The 24,430-nt window shown below is 31.7% G+C and overlaps 1 protein-coding gene across 2 annotated transcripts; it reads left to right on the top strand.

The window, feature by feature from the left end:
• Nucleotides 1–492: 492 nt before the first annotated feature.
• LOC142240782 (beta-1,4-glucuronyltransferase 1) lies at nucleotides 493–24,430 on the top strand. 2 transcript variants are annotated; one of them, XM_075312509.1, is made up of 5 exons: nucleotides 493–640; nucleotides 10,835–11,091; nucleotides 19,652–20,706; nucleotides 21,056–21,209; nucleotides 23,988–24,430. In XM_075312509.1, exons 2-5 carry the CDS (start codon nucleotides 11,089–11,091, stop codon nucleotides 24,201–24,203), a joined length of 1,428 nt encoding a protein of 475 aa, XP_075168624.1. In that variant the 5' UTR covers nucleotides 493–640; nucleotides 10,835–11,088; the 3' UTR covers nucleotides 24,204–24,430. The 2 variants fall into 2 exon arrangements, with proteins under 2 accessions (XP_075168624.1, XP_075168625.1); XM_075312510.1 differs by lacking the exon at nucleotides 10,835–11,091.

Genomic DNA, 24,430 nt, shown 5'->3' with positions numbered 1-24,430 from the left:
CCTATATATTGTAAATATTACAAGTAGACACGAACATTTTGAATACTCATTATAAGGAACTGTGCAAAACTATATAGAGAAATCTGAACAAAATTGTTGTTTACTAGGTCAGTGCATGTATTTCCTGCGTGGAAGACACAAACGAAAAACTCCAGACAGCCACAGTCACAGACAAAGGCGACATACACATGAAGTACCGAACAAATCAATTTATGGGGGGATTTTTATTTATTACAAATTGTACTGTATGACACGAAATGATAAATAGCCTTTCGTATCAATTTATGATATTTTTGGATATAATTTGTCTATACAGGATAGTAATTTGCATAATAAATTCTAGAATCGATTTGAGCGCCAAGTAGAGATGTGTTTATACTGTTGGCAACGTTGGTTTTCTATGGCCATACAAATTATCGATTATCATAACATGGTTATCGATAACCGTTATTTTTCAGTGTGACAGTTATAACTTCCAATTACAAGTTCCACCCCCAATAATGTGCACACAAGTACAATAATAAATATTTTCTATAGTTTTTTTTTGTATACACATGTATTAAAATAGAAAAAGAAATAAAATAAAATTTCAAAGCAGTCAAATAATATAAATCAATCCAATTGGGACAGACAACAAAATGTGAGAGCAAGTTTTAATCGCAATTTTCTATTGAGTTTTATGCTATTGACGTGTGTGTGTGTTTGTGTAAATTTTCTCTTAGGTGTTGTCCTCTGCCCATCCTTATGTGGATTATCCTTTCGGTATTAATGTATGGGAAAATGGTCACCTGTATGCATAATATAATTTGTATTGTTTCCATTAAATTTCCTTTTATCTGATTCATTCTATCATAGATAACTGCATTGCAGAAATAATACAACAAACAACAGTTATTTCCAGTGGCTTAGGCCTTCATCCCCTTTTGCATGTTTCGTATACTAGGAGTTTTTATTGCTTGGTTTTAACGTCCGGTGGTGTAAAACAAAACTTTACCAAAAACACCAAAATAAACAAAATCTAATATTCATCGGCATTGGCTTTATTCAGTTCATTTATTTTTATGTGGTGATATATGTGTATAAAGGCCCGTTGCAAGTTAATTAATAATCACAAAATAATTTCTTCAAAGCAAACAACAATAACCAAGAGGAGTAGTTGGCGATATGTTTCTATAAAAAAAGTAACACATGTGTGTCGTAAAATATTGTATTGACTTTCCCGGCTTTAGTGCTATACTATCATCGGTTAAGAAATTTGAACCATTCGTAATAGTTTACTAACGGCACAAAAATTATTTTCTATACCAGTGAAAATACAAATTTGTTTTTTTTTTTGCAAAGCATTTTGTAAACTCTCGTATGTTGTTGAAAATAAATGTCGAAGGTAATTACAAGGTGATTCATAGCGTTCGATGGATATATTTTAAAAACAAACCTATCATGTTTCTCCTTTAAAAAAAAATCCTTATTTTTTAATGTTACCGCAAACCGTTCTGACTTTTTAATGGGACAGCAAAGAATTTCACAGATGCAAACAAGATGAGTTTAATATGATATATAAAGTCTAATGAACCATGTTCTAAAAATTTTCTTAAGAATAATTCATAAAAGAATTTATAAAAAATGTGACCTCCATATGGGAAAAACACAATTTGGCTTTAAAGAAGTAATGGGCACCAGAGAAGCACTACTCAGCATACACACACTGATCCAGAACTCTCAACAAATATTCATGGAAGCATTGCAAAACGAAAAGATGGGAATACAAACACATGGAATTCTAATAAATAATATACGATATGCAGACGACACGACAATTCTAGCAAGCAGCATTAATGGACTACAAAAAGCAATAGACAAACTTACAACTGTAAGCGAAATATATGGACTTAGTATTAATACCGCAAAGACTAAATATATGATTATAAGCAGAAAAAAACGTATATGACAACACATCTCTGAAAATTCATAACGAAGAAATTGAAAAAGTAACTACCTTTAAATATTTGGGAGTGATAATAAACGATAGATGGGACATATCACAAGAAATTCGATGTCGTATAGATATGGCCAGGGGAGCGTTTTAACAAATACAATAAGGTACTAACAAGTCATGATATAGGACTCCAAACGAAAATTAGGTTTGCGAAATGTTATGTATGGTCTGTACCAGGGCTGTGGAGCCGGAGTCTTGGAGTCGGAGTCTGAAGATTTTGCTGGAGTCGGAGTCGTAAAAATTTTGCTCGACTCCGACTCCGGCTAAACCAAATTTTTTAAAACACTTCACATTTTTGTAACTAAGCAAGTTTTTACGCAAATTAGTTTCCATTGCGTTATTCATTCGATCAATGTACAGCATGATTGTAAATGAAAATAAACTTCCAATTACGTCTATCTTTTTATGTTTCCTAGAATGTTAGACTAGCAGATGGGCTGGATCGATCCATTTTAATGCCCATATCAATTTATTTGAAATATTTCGAACAATCGAAATTATTTTTTTTTTAAGTTTATTTTAAGGCCATAAACATATGTGGAATATTGACAGAAAATTTTTTCAAAGTTGTTTTTTATAATATTGACAGAAAATTTTTTCAAAGTTGTTTTTTATAGAAAATTTTGTCAAAATATTATTTCTATAAAAAGTTTTGTCAAAATTTTATTTCTATAGCAAATTTTGTCAAAATTTTATTGCTAGAAATATTTTTTTCTATAGAAAATTTAGTCAAAATTTTATTTATAATTTGCAAAATTTTATTTCTATAGAAAATTTTGCAAAATTTTGTTTGTTACACAAAAATTTTTTCACAATTTTATTTCTATTGATAATTTTATTTCTATAAAAATTTAAGTCAAAATTTTTTTCTATAGAAAATTTTGTCAAAGTTTTATTTCTATAGAAAATGTAGTCAAAATTTTGTTTCTGTAGAATATTTTGCAGAATTTTATTTACTACACAAAAGTTTTTCTAAAATTGTATTTTTATTGATATTTTTTTCAAAATTTTATTTCTATAAGAAAAAATTGTCAAATTTTATTTCTATAGCAAATTTTCTCAAATTTTTTTTCTTACTAATGCTCACTGATACTCACTGCTATAAAAAATGTATTCAAAATTTTATTACTATAGAAAATTTAGTCAAAATTTTGGTTTCTATAGAATATTTTGCGAAATTTTATTTCAAAGAAAATTTTGCAAAATTTTGTTTGCTACACAATTTTTTTTTAAATTGTATTTCTATTGATAATTTTTTCAAACTTTTATTTCTATTGATAATTTTTTCAAACTTTTATTTCTATAAAAAAATTTTGCCAAATTTTATTTCTATAAAAATTTTATTCAAAATTTTATTTCTATATATTTGGTCAAAATTTGATTTCAATAGATAATTTATAATTTTGTTTCTGTAGAAAATTTTGCCAAAATTTTATTTCTATATAAAATTTAGCAAAATATTTTATTTACTAGACAAAAATTTTTCCAAAATTGTATGCTCACTGATACTCACTACTAAGTCGAAAACTTGTAGAAATGACTCAAATTTTCAAATTTTTCAATGAATGAATCATAAATGCATTTTTGCGAAATTGTCTAAACAATTATAAATATTTCCCAAATATTGCCCGAGATTTTGTAGAAGTCTGATTTGAGATTTTATCAAAATGTAGATCTAAATACAAAGTTGTGCAGAGTATATTATAATCGGCACGCCCGACTTTAGACTTTCCTTGCATTTTTATTTTTTGTTAAAATTGTGTTTTTTGTTAAATTTGTGTGTATAACGTTAGATTTAAATTTTAAGTACATAGATTTTGTAGAAGTATATAAAAATTTGTCTAAATCGATTCAGATTCAAATTCAAATTCAGGCATATGGGAATATAAACCTTTATATAGCTCGGAACAAATTTAAAGGATTTGAGATAGTATCAATAATTTTGGTCCACAAATACATATACTGTTGGTATCTTCGCATAAGTTATATCATTATTTTATTTATTAAACATTGCCCTAAATTTGAAATATAGAGTTCAAATGGCATCTAATGTGAAATTAAGACCTTTTGCACACATAAATAAATACGATACTTTATTTCGATCCACTTACGGTACCCCCACAATAGAACTACAAATTAGTGGTATTAAAATGAGATTTACCCCCATTTTCATGAAGCTCCGTTAGCGCTACGTTAGCTAACGAACTTTTAAGCTGTACTGTGGAGATATCTGTCATTTTGCCTATTTATTCCATACGTCAGTTAGGATCTTAACTGTTGAAAATTTTTCAGTTAAAGTTAACCGCAGAGAAGATATTTGCAGTTTATTTTCTGTTAACTGACAGTTAAAGCCTAACGGAGCTACATGAAAATGACCGTTAGTTATATTACCCGGAGTCGGAGTCGAGCTGATGAAAAATGCTGGAGTCGGAGTCGAGCAAAATTGGCTCGACTCCACAGCCCTGGTCTGTACTACTATATGCAGCAGAGACATGGACAATTAAAGCCAAAGATGAAAAGAAACTAGAGGCATTTGAACTATGGATTTACCGAAGGATTCTAAAAATAGTCTGGACGGATCGGATAACGAATAATGAAATCTTAAGAAGAATGAACGTGGATCGACAATTGATTAGAACTATAAAAAATAGAAAAATTTCATATTTCGGACACATCATGAGAAATGATAAATACAAACTAATACCAGCAATTCTCAAAGGGAAAATAGAGAAAAAAGAAGAGAGCTCACCTGGTTGAAGAATATTCAAGACTGGACCGGATACGATGACGAAATAAACTTATTCAATGCCGCCGGAAATAGAGAACTACCGAATATTTAACTCACGAAAAAAAAACAATAAAAATAAAAGAAGAAGATATAAAGGAAGATATTTGTGATATAACCCTGCTATTTTGAGGCAATTCCCAGCGCTATCGATGGTACTAAAAATCCTCCTTTTTAAAAATGAGCTGATAAATATGAACCATATTCATCATACCTATATTTCTGACCCATGCGCAACATTTCGACCCGAGTCCTCACGAAATGATTTCAAAATAGTGGAAAAATGTCTTTGCCAAGCAGAGTAAAATGTAAATTAGCGCTCGTGCCCATTTCTAGTCCAAATGTACTTTTTCTAGTTCTTGTGTAAAAATGTAGGAAACCCATATCGTAAACCATGTAAACCCATATCGTAAACCTAACATATTACGGTGGTCAGATTTCGAAAAAAAATCCTACCAAATTCCTCAAATTTGTGGAAATTCCCCATTAAATACTCAATTTAAAAATTTCGTCCCCATCCACGAAAAAATATAACCAAATTGGGGAAATGTCCCCAATACTGCCAACACTGAATGTTTTTAATAAGAATTTAAGAATTAGATTAAATTTGTTCGAATTGGCTACCTTTGGTACGAATTATGACCTTCGAACAACAAAGCTAAAACACCTTGCACTAAAATGGCTCTGCGGTATTTGGGCCCATTCCAACCTTGGCCCAACCCTACTCTCCAAAAAATGCTCCAACGGATTGTGAACGAGAGATTTTGGCGGCGATTGTGCAGTAGAAATGAAGCGAAGAACCTAATACCTGTGAGAATGTCCGTGGTTTGCGACCAGATTGTTTGTCTGTTCATGGCTTCAACATTGTCTTTAGGATATATTCCCGTTAATATTCGGCTTCGAGCTCTTGCATTTTTTGGAACTTCTTAAGCTTCAGTCCGTTCTGGTTTCTGCTACTGCAGCGTGGATTTCGATTAAATTTGGCCTTCACTTTTCGGATAATTTTTGGTGTTGTTACCGTTTTCTTCGTGCACTTTTTAGAAGCGATGCGACACTGTCAGTATCATGGTAACGAGCATCAGCATTTATTTACATTTAAATGCTGGAGGGCTGTAGCTATAGCCACTTCCAGTAAGATAATTTTGTAAGCTTGGAAACTATAAAATTAACTACACGGATGAAAAAGACTGTTTTTCATATGTTTGGCTATAAACATTATATGTTTGGAACACAAATTTTTAAACACAATATTTTTGAGTGCAAGCATATAATGTCCATAAACTAGCATAACATGTTTGGGACATATATGTTAATATGTTAGAACATATTATGTTTGGGACATAAAATGTTTGTAAATATAATATGCTTGGATTCAAACATATATTAATTTAGAAATAGCCTACAAACATATATGTGTTTAGTAGCTTGGAGCGCTATATAACAGGGAGCGATATTGAATTAAGTTGGTGGTTGTTGCTTGTTATTACAAAATTAACATTTCATTTTTCCTTGGTCAATTGATAAGCTACTTCTTTGATCCTTACAAACTGTGTGGTCCGCTGTTCGAATCCCCGTCCGGCAAAAGGTAAAATTAAAATAAAAAAAATTATACAACTGAATAATTTCTTCTACAATGTTTGTATTAAGGCCGGTACTATGTTCATTCTTGCGAAAAATTTTTATGGAAACCATTATTTCGCACATAGAAAGCGGCGTTTTTTTAGGTACCTTGGAGCGCTATTTTACAGGGAGCGATATTGGATTAAGTTGGTGGTTGTTGCTTGTTTTTACAAAATAACATTTTATTTTTCCTTGGGCAATTGATCTGCTATTCCTTTGATCCTTTGTATAGTTTCGGAACAAAAATATGGTCCGTGTTTGATTTATAAACCCGCACAAATAGTTTTTAATAAATAAATTATTTCTTAATTCACATTGCAAATGGCGCCGTGCTATTAACGTCAGTTTTTCAACACGAAAAAACAAAGTATCACAAATGGAAAAAATTTCGCAAATTTTTCGCATTTTTTGGTTTTGTATGGAGTTTCAACGCGAAAACCGAACAGAGTACCGGCCTTTACAGAAAAAGTGCTAAGAACTAAAAAATCTCGTGGAAGTGAGAAAGATGTGGGGGAATATACAATTCGGCAGAAACAAAATTTTGAGCATTCAGGTCGAAAACCTATGTTGTTAGCACCTATATTACCTGTTTATTTTCATAATTCATTATGATTGTAAATATATAAATAAATAAATAAAATTTTGAGCACAATATTGTTTGGGAGAATTTTTTTTAAGCATATAATATTTTTGGGTGCAAAATGCTTCCAAACATATTATATATTCACATAATAACATATTGTTTTTTGGAAGACAACATTATTGAATTTGGATGCAAAAATACAAAATGTTTGGAACTTAGACTACCCAAACATATATTGTTTAGACCAATATGCTTTCAAACATATTATATATTGGAAGAGATCAAACATATAAATGTTTGGGCAATACCCAAAAATGTATATGCTTGAAGCAAAATATGTTTGGGAGTATATGTTACAGAAGCGATTTTTTGTGAGCGTGTATCACTGGAATAAATCTGTCAGAAAAGAAAACATCATTAGTGTAACGCATGATATTATAATAAGTCGGCATCTGAATTGAATACAGTATTTTGATGAAAAATTATCTAATCGACATGATAACTTTTTATAATTTTTATTATTTTGTCAAAATTACTATATATCTAATGTTTAATGGCTATGGTTCAACGATTTGTGATAAATGTCAATTCAATATACAAAATTATGAACACTTCCGGTGCGGAAGTTAAATTTGTTGACATATAGAGAACAAAAATGTTGTTTTTGTAGAAGTGACTATCTCATTCTATTAAGAGAGTAACGGGATATTCATACGGACATTCAGAATAAAATTAAGACAAATAGTGTCACGACAACACTGGACTCAGTTATTTCATTGTTGAAATTTGCACAAAATACTGTTGACATTTAGAAAACAAAAATGTTGTTTTGTAGCGAAAAATGCTGGTGTTAGTGTGTACTACACCCTCACAAAAAATCGCTTCTGTAACATATACTCCCAAACATATTTTGCTTCAAGCATATACATTTTTGAGTATTGCCCAAACATTTATATATTTGATCTCTTCCAATATATAATATGTTTGAAAGCATATTGGTCTAAACAATATATGTTTGGGTAGTCTAAGTTCCAAACATTTTGCATCCAAATTCAATAATGTTGTCTTCCAAAAACAATATGTTATTATGTGAACATATAATATGTTTGGAAGCATTTTGCACCCAAAAATATTATATGCTTAAAAAAATTCTCCCAAACAATATTGTGTTCAAAATTTTATTTATTTATTTATATATTTACAATCATAATGAATTATGAAAATAAACAGGTAATATAGGTGCTAAGAACATAGGTTTTCGACCTGTATGTTCAAAATTTTGTTTCTGCCTAATTGTATATTCCCCAACATCTTTCTCACTTCCACGAGATTTTTTAGTTCTTAGCACCTTTTTCTGTAATACAAACATTGTAGAAGAAATTATTCAATTTTATGATTTTTTTTATTTTAATTTTACCTTTTGCCGGACGGGGATTCGAACAGCGGACCACACAGTTTGTAAGGATCAAAGAAGTAGCTGATCAATTACCCAAGGAAAAATAAAATGTTAATTTTGTAATAACAAGCAACAACCACCAACTTAATTCAATATGACTCCCTGTTAAATAGCGCTCCAAGCTACTAAACACATATATGTTTATAGGCTATTTCTATATTAATATATGTTTGCATCCAAGCATATTATATTTACAAACATTTTATGTCCCAAACATAATATGTTCTAAAATATTAACATATATGTCCCAAACATGTTATGCTAGTTTATGAACATTATATGCTTGCACTCAAAAATATTGTGTTTAAAAATTTGTGTTCCAAACATATAATGTTTATAGCCAAACATATGAAAAACAGTCTTTTTCATCCGTGTAGAAAGTTGTTCACAATTGTATAGGATACATTTCTTCCCTTAATTGTTTTGTACAATTTTCTATAGTTCAAGAGCTGTAGTTGGAAAATGGACAAAATCGGTGGTATTACTTGCGACATTTTTGTGATTTTGAGCAGTCCAACTTAATTATTCATCATTTTTGACCGAGTCAAGAGCTACAACTTTGCTGAAAACTGCAAAAAATCCACACTATTTTTCGAGCTATGGTCATGCGAAAAATAGAAGAAAATTGCAAAAAAGTGCCCAAAATCGAATTTTGGGATAAGTGGTTTTTTCTTTGGAATTTTTGTATTGTGTTATACTATTTGTACGTCCAATATAAGCAATTTTTCTGATTTAAATAAATGTATTTTCATTAAATGGCTGTCGTGATGAACCGACATAGTCGGCGGCGGCTTCATTCTTGGTTAAGTTACAGTTGGCTAAATAGCAATTAAAACGTAGTACGAGGGCAGTACGGAAACTTCTTAGCCTAGCACAAAACGCGCGGTATAAACAGAAAAAATTTAAGTGTTTTGGAAACTTCCATCTCTGTTATGAACACATGTTAAATTTTGTTTCGATCTGGCAACTCCTTCATATAGAAACAGGTGTTCAAAAAAGACGCATCCGCAATTTTTTTACAATGGAAAAATTAGAAATGCGTGCTGTCATTAAATATTTACATAAAAAAGGTTTATCGGGACAAGAAATTCATAATGATATGGCGAAGGTTTTAGGTGAAAGTGCTCCTTCATATGCAACAGTAAAAAATTGGGTTCCTGAATTTAAACGTGGTCGTACAAGCATTGAAGATGAACCACGTAGTGTACGTCCAAAAACAGCAACAACAACAGAAATTGTAGCCAAAGTGCATGATATGGTATTAAATGATCGACGAATAAAAGTGCGTGAAATAATATCATGGGCATCTCAAATGATCGAGTCCATTTAATTTTGCATGAAGAACTACAGATGAAAAAGATTTCTGGGTGCCGCATTTGTTAACAGTCGATCAAAAACGCATAAGAATGAACATATCTCAAGCTTGTTTGCATCGTTTTAAGCGAAATAAAATGGATTTTAAGCGTCGTTTCATAACTGTTGATGAGACATGGATCCACCACTATACTCCAGAGACAAAAGAACAATCCAAACAATGGACTGAAGCTGGAGGAAGTGCCCCAAAGAAGGCAAAAACAATTCAATCGGCTGGTAAGGTTATGGCAACGGTTTTTTGGGACTTCAAAGGCATTTTATTGATTGACTATCTGCAAAAGGGTAAAACAATACATTCAATTTTGGATCAAATTCGAGAAAAACGGCCTGGCTTACAACACAAAAAAAAATATTTTTCATCAAGACAACGCACCAGCGCACAAGAGTGTTTTAACAATGGCTAAAATTAACGAATTAAAGTTTGAGTTGCTTGACCACCCACCTTATTCTCCTGATTTAGCTCCCAGTGACTTTTACTTCTTTCCAAATCTAAAAAAAATTCCTTGCTGACAAGCGTTTTACCTCAAATGAAGATGCAATTACAGTTGTAAACCACTATTTTGAAGACCTTGAGGAAAACTATTTTAATCAAGGGATAGAATTGCTAGAAAAGCGTTGGACTAAGTGTGTAAATATAACCATAGCGATAGGCGGTAGGCGAACATTTATTTACGTGTATTTCTTATGGGATGCCCAAAACGCTAGGAAACGTGAAAAAGGGAATTATTCGCCGTCAAGCTTATTGTATTTGCCGTTGCGGCAAAAATGTTTCGCCTACCGCCTATCGCTATGGTTATATTTACACACTAAGTGTATTGAAGTTTCAATAGATTATATTGAAAAATAAAAATATTTTTGAAAAAGTAACTATTCTCCTTCATTGATAGGCTAAGAAGTTTCCGAACCGCCCTCGTATGCTATGAATATGCTTTCGTGTTTTAAATATAAATCGGCTTCGTTCGGCCTAATTCTCTTCTTGAATTATATCCATTTATTATGTTGTTTTTTTTTTCTTTGCAGAATTCCTTTTAATCAATTTCTGAGAAACATCATATCGGCCGGTCCGAATTGTAGAAAATGTTACCAATAATTATGAACGTACAAGAGAAAAATGTGATAAGTGCATTACGAGATATTTGAATTCAATACATAAGACTAATGAATAAATGAAATACCCTATTAAAAACATCTACAGAAATTCATTTGTAAGCGGTGCAAATATAGCTGTAATATTTCTAATATTTACATAATCAATGAAATACATTTAATATACAATGGTGAGTTAATGTATACAAAATATATAATATAAAATATATAATAATGTAAAGAAAATATAATATATTTCCGCATGATTCATGTAGTATCGATCAACTAAAGTATCAACTTGATTAAAAAGTGTTCCAACTTTGACATTTAAAAAGTAAACGCTACAATTGCCGTAGCAGTGTATAATGACAATTGTTAAACAAAGTTACAAAAAGTTGTATTAAATCTCAAAATATATATGTAAAATTAGAATTAGTTACAATGAAAATTAAGAGTGGTTAATTTTAGAAAAATTAGATTATTTTTAGAGAATTTTAACTAAACTATTACTACACGCTCACAAAAAATCGCTTCTGTAACATATACTCCCAAACATATTTTGCTTCAAGCATATACATTTTTGGGTATTGCCCAAACATTTATATGTTTGATCTCTTCCAATATATAATATGTTTGAAAGCATATTAGTCTAAACAATATATGTTTGGGTAGTCTAAGTTTCAAACATTTTGTATTTTTGCATTCAAATTCAATAATGTTGTCTTCCAAAAAACAATATGTTATTATGTGAACATATAATATGTTTGGAAGCATTTTGCACCCAAAAATATTATATGCTTAAAAAAATTCTCCCAAACAATATTGTGCTCAAAATTTTAGTTATTTATTTATATATTTACAATCATAACGAATTATGAAAATAAACAGGTAATATAGGTGCTAACAACATAGGTTTTCGACCTGAATGCTCAAAATTTTGTTTCTGCCCAATTGTATATTCCCCCACATCTTTCTCACTTCCACGAGATTTTTTAGTTCTTAGCACCTTTTTCTGTAATACAAACATTGTAGAAGAAATTATTCAATTGTATGATTTTTTTTTATTTTAATTTTACCTTTTGCCGGACGGGGATTGGAACAGCGGACCACACAGTTTGTAAGGATCAAAGAAGTAGCTGATCAATTGCCCAAGGAAAAATAAAATGTTAATTTTGTAATAACAAGCAACAACCACCAACTTAATTCAATATCGCTCCCTGTTAAATAGCGCTCCAAGCTACTAAACCCATATATGATTATAGGCTATTTCTAAATTAATATATGTTTGCATCCAAACATTTTATATTTACAAACATTTTATGTCCCAAACATAATATGTTCTAACATATTAACATATATGTCCCAAACATGTTATGCTAGTTTATGAACATTATATGCTTGCACTCAAAAATATTGTGTTTAAAAATTTGTGTTCCAAACATATAATGTTTATAGCCAAACATATGAAAAACAGCCTTTTTCATCCGTGTAGCATCACGCCGATATACACAAAAATAAGTAAATATTTTTCGACAAATCCAAGAAAATTTAGAAGACATAATTAATTTATTGTCACTTCTTATATAAAATTTTGTAGTTTGATGGAAAAAATGAGAGTTAAGAATTGCAAAAAAGTCTTTAGTGGAGTTCACGATGGACGTATTTGTAGTAAACTTTACAAATTTTAAAAAATAATGAATTGTTTTATTGTTTATCCTCCATTTGTGTACAATTTCACTTAACTAACGCCCGCAGAAAATATTAGAGTAAAGGAAACTTTCTCCAAACATAATAATTCCATGAACTTAAATTAGTGAAATAGAGGGTTCACTTTTTTTTGAGTGTAGGAATCAAATCAGCATTTCTATGTGTTTTATATACAATCTCCAAAAATAGTCCAAATAGATGTACAATATGAACGGCGACCTATAGTCCCAGAGAGAATAAAAACACAAGAGAACGAAACTGTGAAGCGAAACTGCGTCAGTAGTAGCGTTGCCACAATGAATTTTTATTTTGGACCAACAATTTTCCAAAAATTGGACCAAATTTCGTACCAGCGGACCATTTTTCTAAATTAAATTAATATAATTTAAAAGTTTTTCCCAAATTTTTACTTCGATAGAAAATTTTGTCAAATTTTTATTATTTAAAATTTTTAGTTCTATTTATTTCTATAGAAAAATTGTTGTCAAAATTTTATTTCTACAGAAAATTTTGTCAAAATTTTATTTCTACAGACAATTTTGTCAAAATTTTATTTCTTAGAAAATTTTGTCAAAATTTTATTTCTATTGAAGATTTTGTCAAAATTTTATTTCTGTAGAAAATTTTGTCAAAATTTTATTTCTATAGAAAATATTGTCTAAATTTTATTTCTATAGTAAATTTTGTCTAAATTTTATTTCTATAGTAAATTTTGTCTAAATTTTATTTCTGTAGACAATTTTATCCCAATTTTTTTTTATTTCTATAGAAAATTTAGCCAAAATTTTATTTCAATAGAAAGTTATTTCTATAGATAGTTATTTCTGTAGATAGTTATCGCAAAAGTTTATTTCTATATAAAATTTTTACAAAATTTTTGCATAATTTTATAATTTTTTGGACCAATTTTGGTCCGATCGGACCAAAATGGCAACCCTGGTCAGTAGGTGGCAGTCAGTTTTTGCCGGCACTTCTCTCAAATATCATACAGTTTTCATCGCCGATACCCAGTTTAAAGGGTGATACGGTCAAAATTTGGTCAATATAAACTTGACGTATTTCTTTCAATTTTGCATTGAAAAAACCTGAACACCCCTCATTTTGAAGGTGTGTGTGTGTAGAATGTTGCTCCTATTTTGATTTTGGAATTCACTCTTCAGTTGTCAAAATGCCGTCCAAGCAAGAAGAGCATCGTATCAAAATTTTGCTCGCGCATCGCGAATATCCGAGCTACTCGCACGCAAAGCTGGCAAAATCGCTAAAAGTTTCCAAATCAACCGTTACAAATGTAATTAAAGTGTTTGGGGAACGTTTGTCGACAGCCAGGAAGTCTGGATCGGGGGGAAATCGAAAACCGGAAGCCGCTGAGACTACAAAGAGAGTTGGCGGTAGTTTTAAGCGAAACCCTAACCTCTCCCTCCGAGATGCCGCAAATAAGCTGGGTGTATCGTCTACAACCGTGCATCGAGCCAAAAAACGAGCCGGACTATCGACTTACAAGAAGGCAGTGACTCCAAATCGCGATGATAAACAAAATACGATGGCCAAAGCGCGATCCCGGAGGCTGCACACGACGATGCTGACGAAGTTTGATTGCGTGGTAATGGACGACGAAACCTACGTCAAACCGACTACAAGCAGCTTTCGGGACAGGAGTTTTATACGGCAAAAGGAAGGGGAAAGGTAGCAGATATTTTCAAGCACATAAAACTGTCAAAGTTCGCAAAGAAATATCTGGTTTGGCAAGCCATCTGTACCTGTGGCTTGAAAAGCAGCATTTTCATAGCTTCCGGGACTGTCAGCCAAGAAATTTACGTGAAAGAGTGTTTGAATAAACGTCTGCTGCCTTTCCTGAAGAAACACGGTTGTTCCGTACTGTTTTGGCCGGATTTGCCATCTTGCCATTACGGTAAAAAGGCCATGGAGTGGTACGCCGCCAACAACGTGCAGGTGGTTCCCAAGGACAAGAACCCTCCCAACACGCCAGAGCTCCGCCCAATTGAGAATTACTGGGCTATTGTCAAGCGGAACCTAAAGAAGACCAAAAAAACTGCTAAGGACGAGCAGCAGTTCAAGGCAAACTGGTAGAGGTGTGCTCGTGACACGAAATTGTCGTGACTCACGCGTGAGTCGTGAGTCGCGCTCCTGTCAACGGCGTGAGTGTGCGTGATTAAGAAACCAAAATGTCGTGCGTGAGCGTGAGTCACGAAAATAATATCTTCGTGAGTGTGTGTGAGTAACGAATTACGCTCACGAAAATTATCCCGCTCTCCAACGTAAAACGTTTAAAAGTTAAATTCATTTGCAATTTTAGTGACACCTAGGATGTTAAGAATTTAATAAAGCTCTCGATTTTAATCGTGCTCATGATTTCAGGCACGTCCCTCAGGTAAATTACTCATAAAATTATTCGTGAGTCACGATATTTTCGTGCGTGAGTGTGCGTGAGTAAGATATTTCCGTCGTGAGTGTGCGTGAGCGTGAGTAAAATATTACTCACGTGCACACCTCTACAAACTGGCTCTCTGCGGCGAAGAAGGTTGACAAGGTGGCTGTACAAAATCTGATGGCAGGAGTCAAGCGTGAGGCCCGGCAATTCGGATTTGGAAAAGCGAAAGCCTAACTGAATATTTTTCCTGAATTTTATACTAATTGAACTTGAAAAAGAAATTTAATTTGATTTTTTAAATAAACGATTTCACCGATTTACACGCGTTTTCCCTTGACCAAATTTTGACCGTATCACCCTTTAGTTATCTGCCGACTTTACGAAACGTAAAGAAAATTGGATTTAAAACCTACTTTGTAGTAACAAATGTTATTTTTTATAAATGTTTTCATTCCATAATTTTTTTTATCAAAACAGCGCTTCGACCGCAACGTCGGTAATACCAACGCTGCAGGCATTGTGCGACATTTGTTGTTTTTGTAGAAGAGAAAATTTCGTCCTCTTGTGTTTTTATTCTCTCTGATACTCCGTAGACCACGCTTGTCACAGTTGGTAGAATTCTACGTAAAATGGTAGATTTTTTTTTATTGTTTGGTAGAATTCTTGATGGTTTGGTAGATTTTGCAATATATACCTCTCCAACTAAGAGGTACTTACAAAATTTTCTATAGAAATAAACTTTTGACAACATTTTCTATAGAAAAAAATGTTGACAAATTTTTCTATAGATATAAAATTTTTCAAAATTTTACTATAGAGATAAGATTTTGCAAAATAAGATTTGTTTCTTTGGTAATTTTCTGGTAAAATTTTGGTGTGGCAACCGTGTTGTAGACACGTACTGAGTTACTCCATCTATTGTCAATACCGCCGCGTTACTAATTTGCGCACCCTTTAAATTGTGTACTTTTTTCTCTCATTTTTAGCCATTTTCATTAAAGTAAGCAAAAAAAGAAACATGACAAAATTTAACTTTTTTCTGAAGGTATATGGAAGCTAAGTCTTAACCAGCGTTGCCAGAATTGTTTCACCAAAAACCGCTAGATTTGTCCAAAAAACTAGCCAAAAAAAGCTAAAAAATGTTAAAAAATAGCTAGAAAAAAAGCTAAATTTTTTTGTATCAAAAGTCACATTTTTGATTGAAATTTAACAAACTTAAAGGCTTTATTTCTCTTAAAATGCATATTATTTTAATTGTATTCATTTTATTTCCATTTCTGTGAGACTGTATGTCATATTAGCTCTGTTTGCATACTCGATACATTTTGATTACTATCACAAGTCCTTCATTTATATTTCCTAGTAAAAAACTTTTTTCCCGGTAAACTTGCAATTATCAGCTGGTTAATCGTCAACAAGTCCAATGTCGCATAGAACTGCATTAGAAAATATCAATATATTTCGTTTTAACTGAATTAATGATAAATTCGTGAACGTGTACACTTCACCTAATAAAGGGTGATTCTTTTGAGGTTAGGATTTTCATGCATTAGTATTTGACAGATCACGTGGGATTTCAGACATGGTGTCAAAGAGAAAGATGCTCAGTATGCTTTGACATTTCATCATGAATAGACTTGCTAACGAGCAACGCTTGCAAATCATTGAATTTTATTACCAAAATCAGTGGCAGAAAATCCGCTTTTTTATCGACAAATTTTGTTCAGCGATGAGGCTCATTTCTGGTTGAATGGCTACGTAAATAAGCAAAATTGCCGCATTTGGAGTGAAGAGCAACCAGAAGCCGTTCAAGAACTGCCCATGCATCCCGAAAAATGCACTGTTTGGTGTGGTTTGTACGCTGGTGGAATCATTGGACCGTATTTTTTCAAAGATGCTGTTGGACGCAACGTTACGGTGCGTTCGATGCTAACAAACTTTTTGTTGCCAAAAATGGAAGAACTGAACTTGGTTGACATGTGGTTTCAACAAGATGGCGCTACATGCCACACAGCTCGCGATTCTATGGCCATTTTGAGGGAAAACTTCGGAGAACAATTCATCTCAAGAAATGGACCGGTAAGTTGGCCACCAAGATCATGCGATTTGACGCCTTTAGACTATTTTTTGTGGGGCTACGTCAAGTCTAAAGTCTACAGAAATAAGCCAGCAACTATTCCAGCTTTGGAAGACAACATTTCCGAAGAAATTCGGGCTATTCCGGCCGAAATGCTCGAAAAAGTTGCCCAAAATTGGACTTTCCGAATGGACCACCTAAGACGCAGCCGCGGTCAACATTTAAATGAAATTATCTTCAAAAAGTAAATGTCATGGACCAATCTAACGTTTCAAATAAAGAACCGATGAGATTTTGCAAATTTTATGCGTTTTTTTTTTTTTTAAAAGTTATCAAGCTCTTAACAAATCACCCTTTATTACCCAAGAGAATAAAACCCATTCTAACTGTCTTGCAAGTTTATACTGAATAACTTTTATTCGAAAATTTCCCATACAAACCTATTGTCCAATTTTCGTAAATGTAAATCCATTCCATTAATAAATAGCAGATTTATTTTGATCCTATCACTACGAATTTTTTATTGCATTTTTTTGATGTTAAGAAAATAATACCACATTCAAAACTTTATTTCCTTAATTATTTCTATGTTCTGTTCCAAAGATTTTGTACACTAATGATTTTGGTATTGATTCAGAGTCAAATTTGAATTTATTCGTTTTTTCAGCTTTTTCTTCATGAGCTATCACAGTGCTTTAAAAATGTGCTAACGACAACTTAAATTTCCAAATTCAGACTCGACTTTAAGTAGAAATTATTCTGTGTATAAAATGTTGAAAAACCTCTTCTATTTTTGAACGCTATTTTGGTTTGTGGTCAAGATACAAAAACTCCACAAATTTAAAGACTATTTAATTAATTTTAAGAATTTTTTAGAATTGACCCTAGCCTTCTTTCATGAAAAGATACCCATTTTTAAGTTGAATCACTTAACTATAAGGACAAAACGATTTTATTGGCTTTTGGACAAGGAAAACAGTTTATAACATATAAGAGAAATTCACAAATGCTATTATAACCAAAATTCGCGTTCGTATTTTAAAGACATGAAATCTTTGGCCTCATGACAATATTTTTTCAGTGCACAAAGCAATTCACATCCACTATTTTAATTTAGTAATATCATAATAACTTTAGAATACGTATTAAAATAACATAAAAAGGATAAACGAGTCAAATGCTATTATTCCTAATAATTTACTGACAGTTTATATAAGGAATTTGTATGGTAATAGTAGATTTAAAGTTTACGATAACTTTTATGAATACGAGGAACAAAACTTTACATCAAGGTGTATTTGCTGCAAAAATGCCCGCATAATGGCTGGAATAATTATTACGGCTTCAATTGAGCTTTGAAATATGCGGAAACCCTTATTCTGGCAGCAAGACTTAGATAAAAACGAAGTTTTATTCGTATTACAATAGGAACATGTCGAAAATAAAAAAAGCCAAAAATAGCTAAAAGGGTCATGAAAAAAAGCCAGAAAAAAAGCTAAAAGCTAAATGCATTTTCTCCCCGCTAAACGTCTTCAAAAAAAGCCAAATCTAGCGGGAAAAAAGCTAAATTGGCAACGCTGGTCTTAACCAACATTTGACAGGCTTAAAGATAATTATTTTGTATTAAATTAGCATTAAGATCGATTAATAAATGAGCTTAGGTTAGGTTATGGCAGCCCGATGTATCAGGCTCACTTAGACTATTCAGTCCATTGTGATACCACAGTGGTGAACTTCTCTCTTATCACTGAGTGCTGCCCGATTCCATGTCAAGCTCAATGACAAGGGACCTCCTTTTTATAGCCGATTCCGAACGGCGTTCCACATTCCAGTGAAACCACTCAGAGAAGCTTTGAAACCCTCAGAAATGTCACCAACATTACTGAGGTGGGATAATCCACCGCTGCAAAACTTTTTGGTGTTCGGTCGTAGCAGGAATCGAACCCACGACCTTGTTTATGCAAGGCGGGTATGCTAACCATTGCACCACGGTGGCTCCCAATAAATGAGCTTACATAGCCATAATTATAAAAATCGAGCATTTCATGTTTACTGGATTTTTAACCAAAATTTTTTCGAAATTCAATAACTTTTGTTCTTGTACCAAGGCTAAAAATATGACAATGGACTAAACAGTCTAAATGAGCCTGAATTAAATCGGGCTGTCACTTTAACCTAACCTTGAACTATAACTTTTTTGACAGTTCAATGTCTAATATTATATTTCCTATGAAGAAACATTGTAAAAGTCACATTGGGTGTGATTTTTTCCCATAAATTCCTACCCTTATCCTTTTGATTTGTTTGCAATATGTATGAATGAAAAATGGAATAAATTGGTATTTTTTTATTACAAATAGAATAATTAAAAATCATCTAAATATATGTTTTCATAATTGTGGTTAAAAACAAAAACATTCGCCTCTATATATATTATACAAATAATTTAGCGTGTATTTTTATGATACCATAAAAAGGCATTGAATTCTATTCTATGTGGCAAAACACCTGCTATTTTTCACACATAAGTCAAACATAATTTTTAAAATGTGCAATTATTTGCTTCTTCTCTTTTCAGATGCACAAGAAATATTTTTCCGTTAAGATTACATCAATAATTCTACTATTTTGCAATGTGATATGGACAATACGCTTGTGCTTTGTTAGCCAAAATCTATCGAATTTGCAAAGTTTTTCAACAAGAAATTTCGCCTTGCTTAATAACAACAACAACCACAGTCGACGAATGGCCAGCAATGCTGAAAGTCCCTATCGCGATAAATCAGCATCATCATTATCATCGTCGTCTTCGGCATCGGCATCCTCAAGTATGGCCGAGCACATAAAAAGCCTCAACTTGGAATCATTCTCATTGGCATTTCAAAATGTATCGCTTAATTTGGGACGTTGGGATAATCAACGTTTATACAAATTATTCGATTTTGCCCTAGTAGGCGATACATATGAAGAATCATCAGCCAATAGTCTAATATGCCTGGCCACCCAGACATCTGTGGAACGCCTACACTCTTTGGCCGAGGTGGCTCGACAATTTGCTGGACCCATTTCCATAGCGGTTTTTGTGGCAGGCAGTGATGAATTCACCATGCTTCAATATTATGTGACCTATTTGCGTCTATGTTTCGATTTTGTCCGTACCAATGTTACATTCCACTTGGCCTATCCGCACGAAAGGAAGCCACAACATGAAACAGCCGATAGTTATAAACTGTTGCAAATGTTCGATTGTCGTTATCCGCTGAAGACCTTCCTGCGGATAGCCCAATTGCGTACGAGCGAAACGAAACGCTGGCGTCTTCGAAATCTCTATCCTCAGAATCATTTGCGTAACTTTGCCCGCAAGGGTTGTCAGACGAAATATGTATTCCTCACCGATGTCGACATAATACCGAGTGCCAACATTGTGCCGCTGCTCAACGAGTTTCTCGCAACAGCATCGGCCAGGTGTTCAACGGGATTGTGTGCTTACGTCATACCCACACTTGAGATAGATGAGCGAGTACGTTTTCCAACGCACAAGAGTGAATTACTGCGACTAATCAAAAGGGGTTTGGCAAGGCCTTTCCATGAAAAAGTGTTCATCTATAATCAATACGCTACGAATTTCTCAAGGTGCGTGTGTGTGTATGGTTGAGTGTGAAAAACTTTGTATTGGGATCTTTATCTCCACTAATCTCCCTCCTTTGTCGTTGCATGAATATTTTGGCTAAAAATAAAAAAATATTTTTTTTTTATGAAAAATGAATCACTGGCAGACAATGTTAGTGGTGATTGCGATGATGTGGCGCGTTGATGATGTTAAAGTAGATAATGATGTTTGGGATGATTTTTGTGTTCTGTTCATTTCTTTCTTGATTTTCTTTTACCTGTTCTGTACTACATTTGTCCCATCAATTCTCTATCTCAATCTACTCACCCACCACTTGTGTCCGTTTGTTTGTTTGTTTCCTCCCCCCTACAGCTGGCTGGCCAATACCCAGACGGATGATCGTATTTCGATTAGTCATCAGGTGACCAATTATGAATTTTTTTATGAACCATTTTATGTTGCCATGGATAATGCACCACCTCATGATGAACGTTTTGTGGGTTATGGATTCACTAGGAATTCACAGGTTTGTATAGTGTATGATTTTCGCGCATCATTTTCTGTTTTTTTTTTTTTCAAAAAGGCATACGTCTACGTTAAGTTACGATCTCATTTTCATTTCATCTCTGTAGGAAATTTCCTCAAAATTTCTTTTCTTTAATAAACTTCGTCAAAATAATTTCTACACGAAATTTTGTCAAAATTTCTTGCCTGTAAGAAATTTTGTGAAAATTTCATTTCCATAGGAAATTTTCGTCAAAATTTCGTTTGTACAGGATTTTTTCGTCAATATTTCATTTCTATAGGAATTTTTCAAAAATTTAATTTTCATAGGAAATTTTGTCAACAATTTTATAGTAATTTTTTAAAATTTTATTTCTATTGGAAATTTTGTCAAAATTTCATTTCTATAGAAAATGTTGTCAAAGTTTCATTTCTATAAGAGATTTTGTCGAAATTTCTTTTTTGTAGGAAATTTTTGTCTAAATTTAATTTATGTGGGCCATTTCATTTCTATAGTAAATTTTGTCAATATTTCTTGTTTATAGATTTTTTTAATTACACCTTTATAGAAAGTTTTGTCAAAATTTTATTTCTATCGGAAATTTTGTGAAAATTTAATTTCTAGAGGAAATTTTCGTCAAAATTTCATTTCTATAGGACATTTTCGTCAAAATTACATTTCTATATGAAATTTTATCAAAATTTCTTGTCTACACACAAAAAAATTTTTTTCTGATTCAATCACGAAATTAATTGATCCAATTAATTTTTAATTGAAATGTCTTCAATCACAGAAATGATAGTATCAATTAAAAAATTAATTGAAGGTCAATTAAAAAGTTAATTGATCCAATTAAAAAATTAATTGATACTATTATTTTTGTGATTGATTTTTGTTTCAATTAAAAAATTTGTTGAATCAATTAAATTTTTATATTTCATGTTAGCCTGATAATGAAACAGGCAATTGACATCCAAATGCATTATATCTAATTATACAATTATTTTTCGTTATTTTTTATTTTATTTTTTAAATTTTTAATTGAATATTTTTTAAAACTCAATTAAAATTTTAATTGGAAAAATTTTCGTGAACTTTTTTTTTTTGTGTATAAGAAATTTTCAAAATTTAATTTCTATAGAAAATTTTGTCAAAATTTCATTTCTATAGGAATTTCTTAAAAATTTAATTTTCCATTCGTTTTGTTTTGTTATTGTTGGTTTTGTTCTTTTAAGCATTGTTGTGGTTTTTTTATTTTTGCTTAAAACCATACATTGACTAAACTACAAGTGTAGCTTAACCAACAGAGGAAAAGAATGTTTGTCAAATTTATTTGGGCAAAGCCCTATAGACTGCAAGATGGTTGGATGGACGCACGTTTCGGAATTACCACATTCCTCATCAGTAATTCCGAAACGTGCGTCCATCCAACCATCTTGCAGTCTATAGGGCTTTGCCCAAATAAATTTGACAAACATTCTTTTCCTCTGTTGGTTAAGCTACACTTGTAGTTTAGTCAATGTATGGTTTTAAGCTGAAATAAAAAACAACAACAAATTTAATTTTCATAGAAAATTTTGTCCAAATTTTTAAAGGAAATATTGTCAAAATTTTATTTCTATAGTAATTTTTTAAAAATTTAATTTCTATTGGAAATTTTGTCAAAATTTCATTTCAATAGAAAATTTTGTCGAAATTTCATTTCTATAGATCATTTTTTGTCTAAATTTCATTAATGTGGGACATTTTCGTCAACATTTCATTTCTATAGTAAATTTTGTCAATATTTCTTTTTTACACGATTTGTTGTTTTTTTATTTCACTTTTATAGAAAGTTTTGTCAATATTTTATTCCTATCTGAAATTTTGTGAAAATTTCATTTCTAGAGGAAATTTTCGTCAAAATTTTTATTTTATCAAAATTTCTTGTCTATAAGAAATTTTCAAAATTTCATTTCTATAGGAAATTTGTAAAAATTTAATTTCTATAGGATATTTTTGTCAAAATTTTTTCAAACGATTTTTTTTAATTTTGTTAAAATTTCTTCTCTATAGGGAAGATTAGGTTAGGTATAGTAGAAGCCCGATATGTCAGGCTCACATAGGCTTCAATCCATTGTGAAACCACAGGTAGTGGACTTCTCTCTTATCAATGAGTGCTGACCTTCTTCTTATAGCCTAGTCCGAACGGCGTTTCACAAACCATTTAGAGAAGCTTTGAAAAAATTCATTTCTATCGGAAAAATTTCATTTTGTCAAAATTTCATTTCGATAAGAAATTTTGTGCAAAATTCATTTCTATACGAAATTTAATCAAAATTTCATTTCAAAAAGATTTTTTTTCTTCAAAATATCATTTCATTAGGAAATTTTGTTAAATTCATTACATTTAAATAGGAAATTTTAACAATATTTCATTTGTAAAGAAAATGTTCTTCCACCACTTCTTCTCTCTATGAAATTTTGACACAATATGTATAGGAAATGTCAAATTTTGATGAATTCTTAAATTGGAATTTCGAAATGGAACATTTTGAGTGATGTGTTGAAAGACCTTAAGAAACCTTTAATTTTTTGACATTTTCTTACACCGACTAATAAAGCAAAAATAAAAAATAACTCATCATTCGAAACAATTTATAAACATATGCCTTTCAATGTGTATAAATTTATATATTTTTAGCATTAATTTTTCATCAATTTTCTTTGCTGTATATTTCCACTTATCTATGTTTCTATATCTATTTTTGGTATTCAATGCTGTTTTTTTTTAATTTTGTTTTATTTGCCATGCAACAGGTTTATGAAATGTACATAGCTGGCTATTCGTTTCATGTCTTAACTCCTGTCTTCACCTGCCACTGGGGTCTGCAGAAGAAAAATGCTCGCCCGTCATGGCGTGAACAACAAAACACCTTCAATAGCAAACGTTTTGAAATATTTAAAAAGGAAATTTTTGCACGCTACAAACATCCTCCTATAAAGCAATTGTTTAAGACAAAAACGAAAATTTAAAAGAAACATGCTCGGAAATAAATATAACATACACATCAGCTCAGGAAGGATGCTACTAGACTAAGTAATTGTCAGATATATATAGATATATATGTATATGAACAAATTGTATAAAAATGGAATTATTGTTTTTTTAAGTCCCGTCCCCTTATCCTCCCAAAGAGAAAATCTATAATAAGCTACAATAAAATATAATTCCTATAAATATTTATGTACCAATTTGTAAA

The sequence above is a fragment of the Haematobia irritans genome, chromosome 5 (assembly GCF_050003625.1).
Source record: "Haematobia irritans isolate KBUSLIRL chromosome 5, ASM5000362v1, whole genome shotgun sequence".
In the NCBI taxonomy this organism is placed as follows: domain Eukaryota; kingdom Metazoa; phylum Arthropoda; class Insecta; order Diptera; family Muscidae; genus Haematobia; species Haematobia irritans.
The sequence above is the reverse complement of the archived record's forward strand: the minus strand, read 5'-3'. Positions and strand labels throughout refer to the sequence as shown.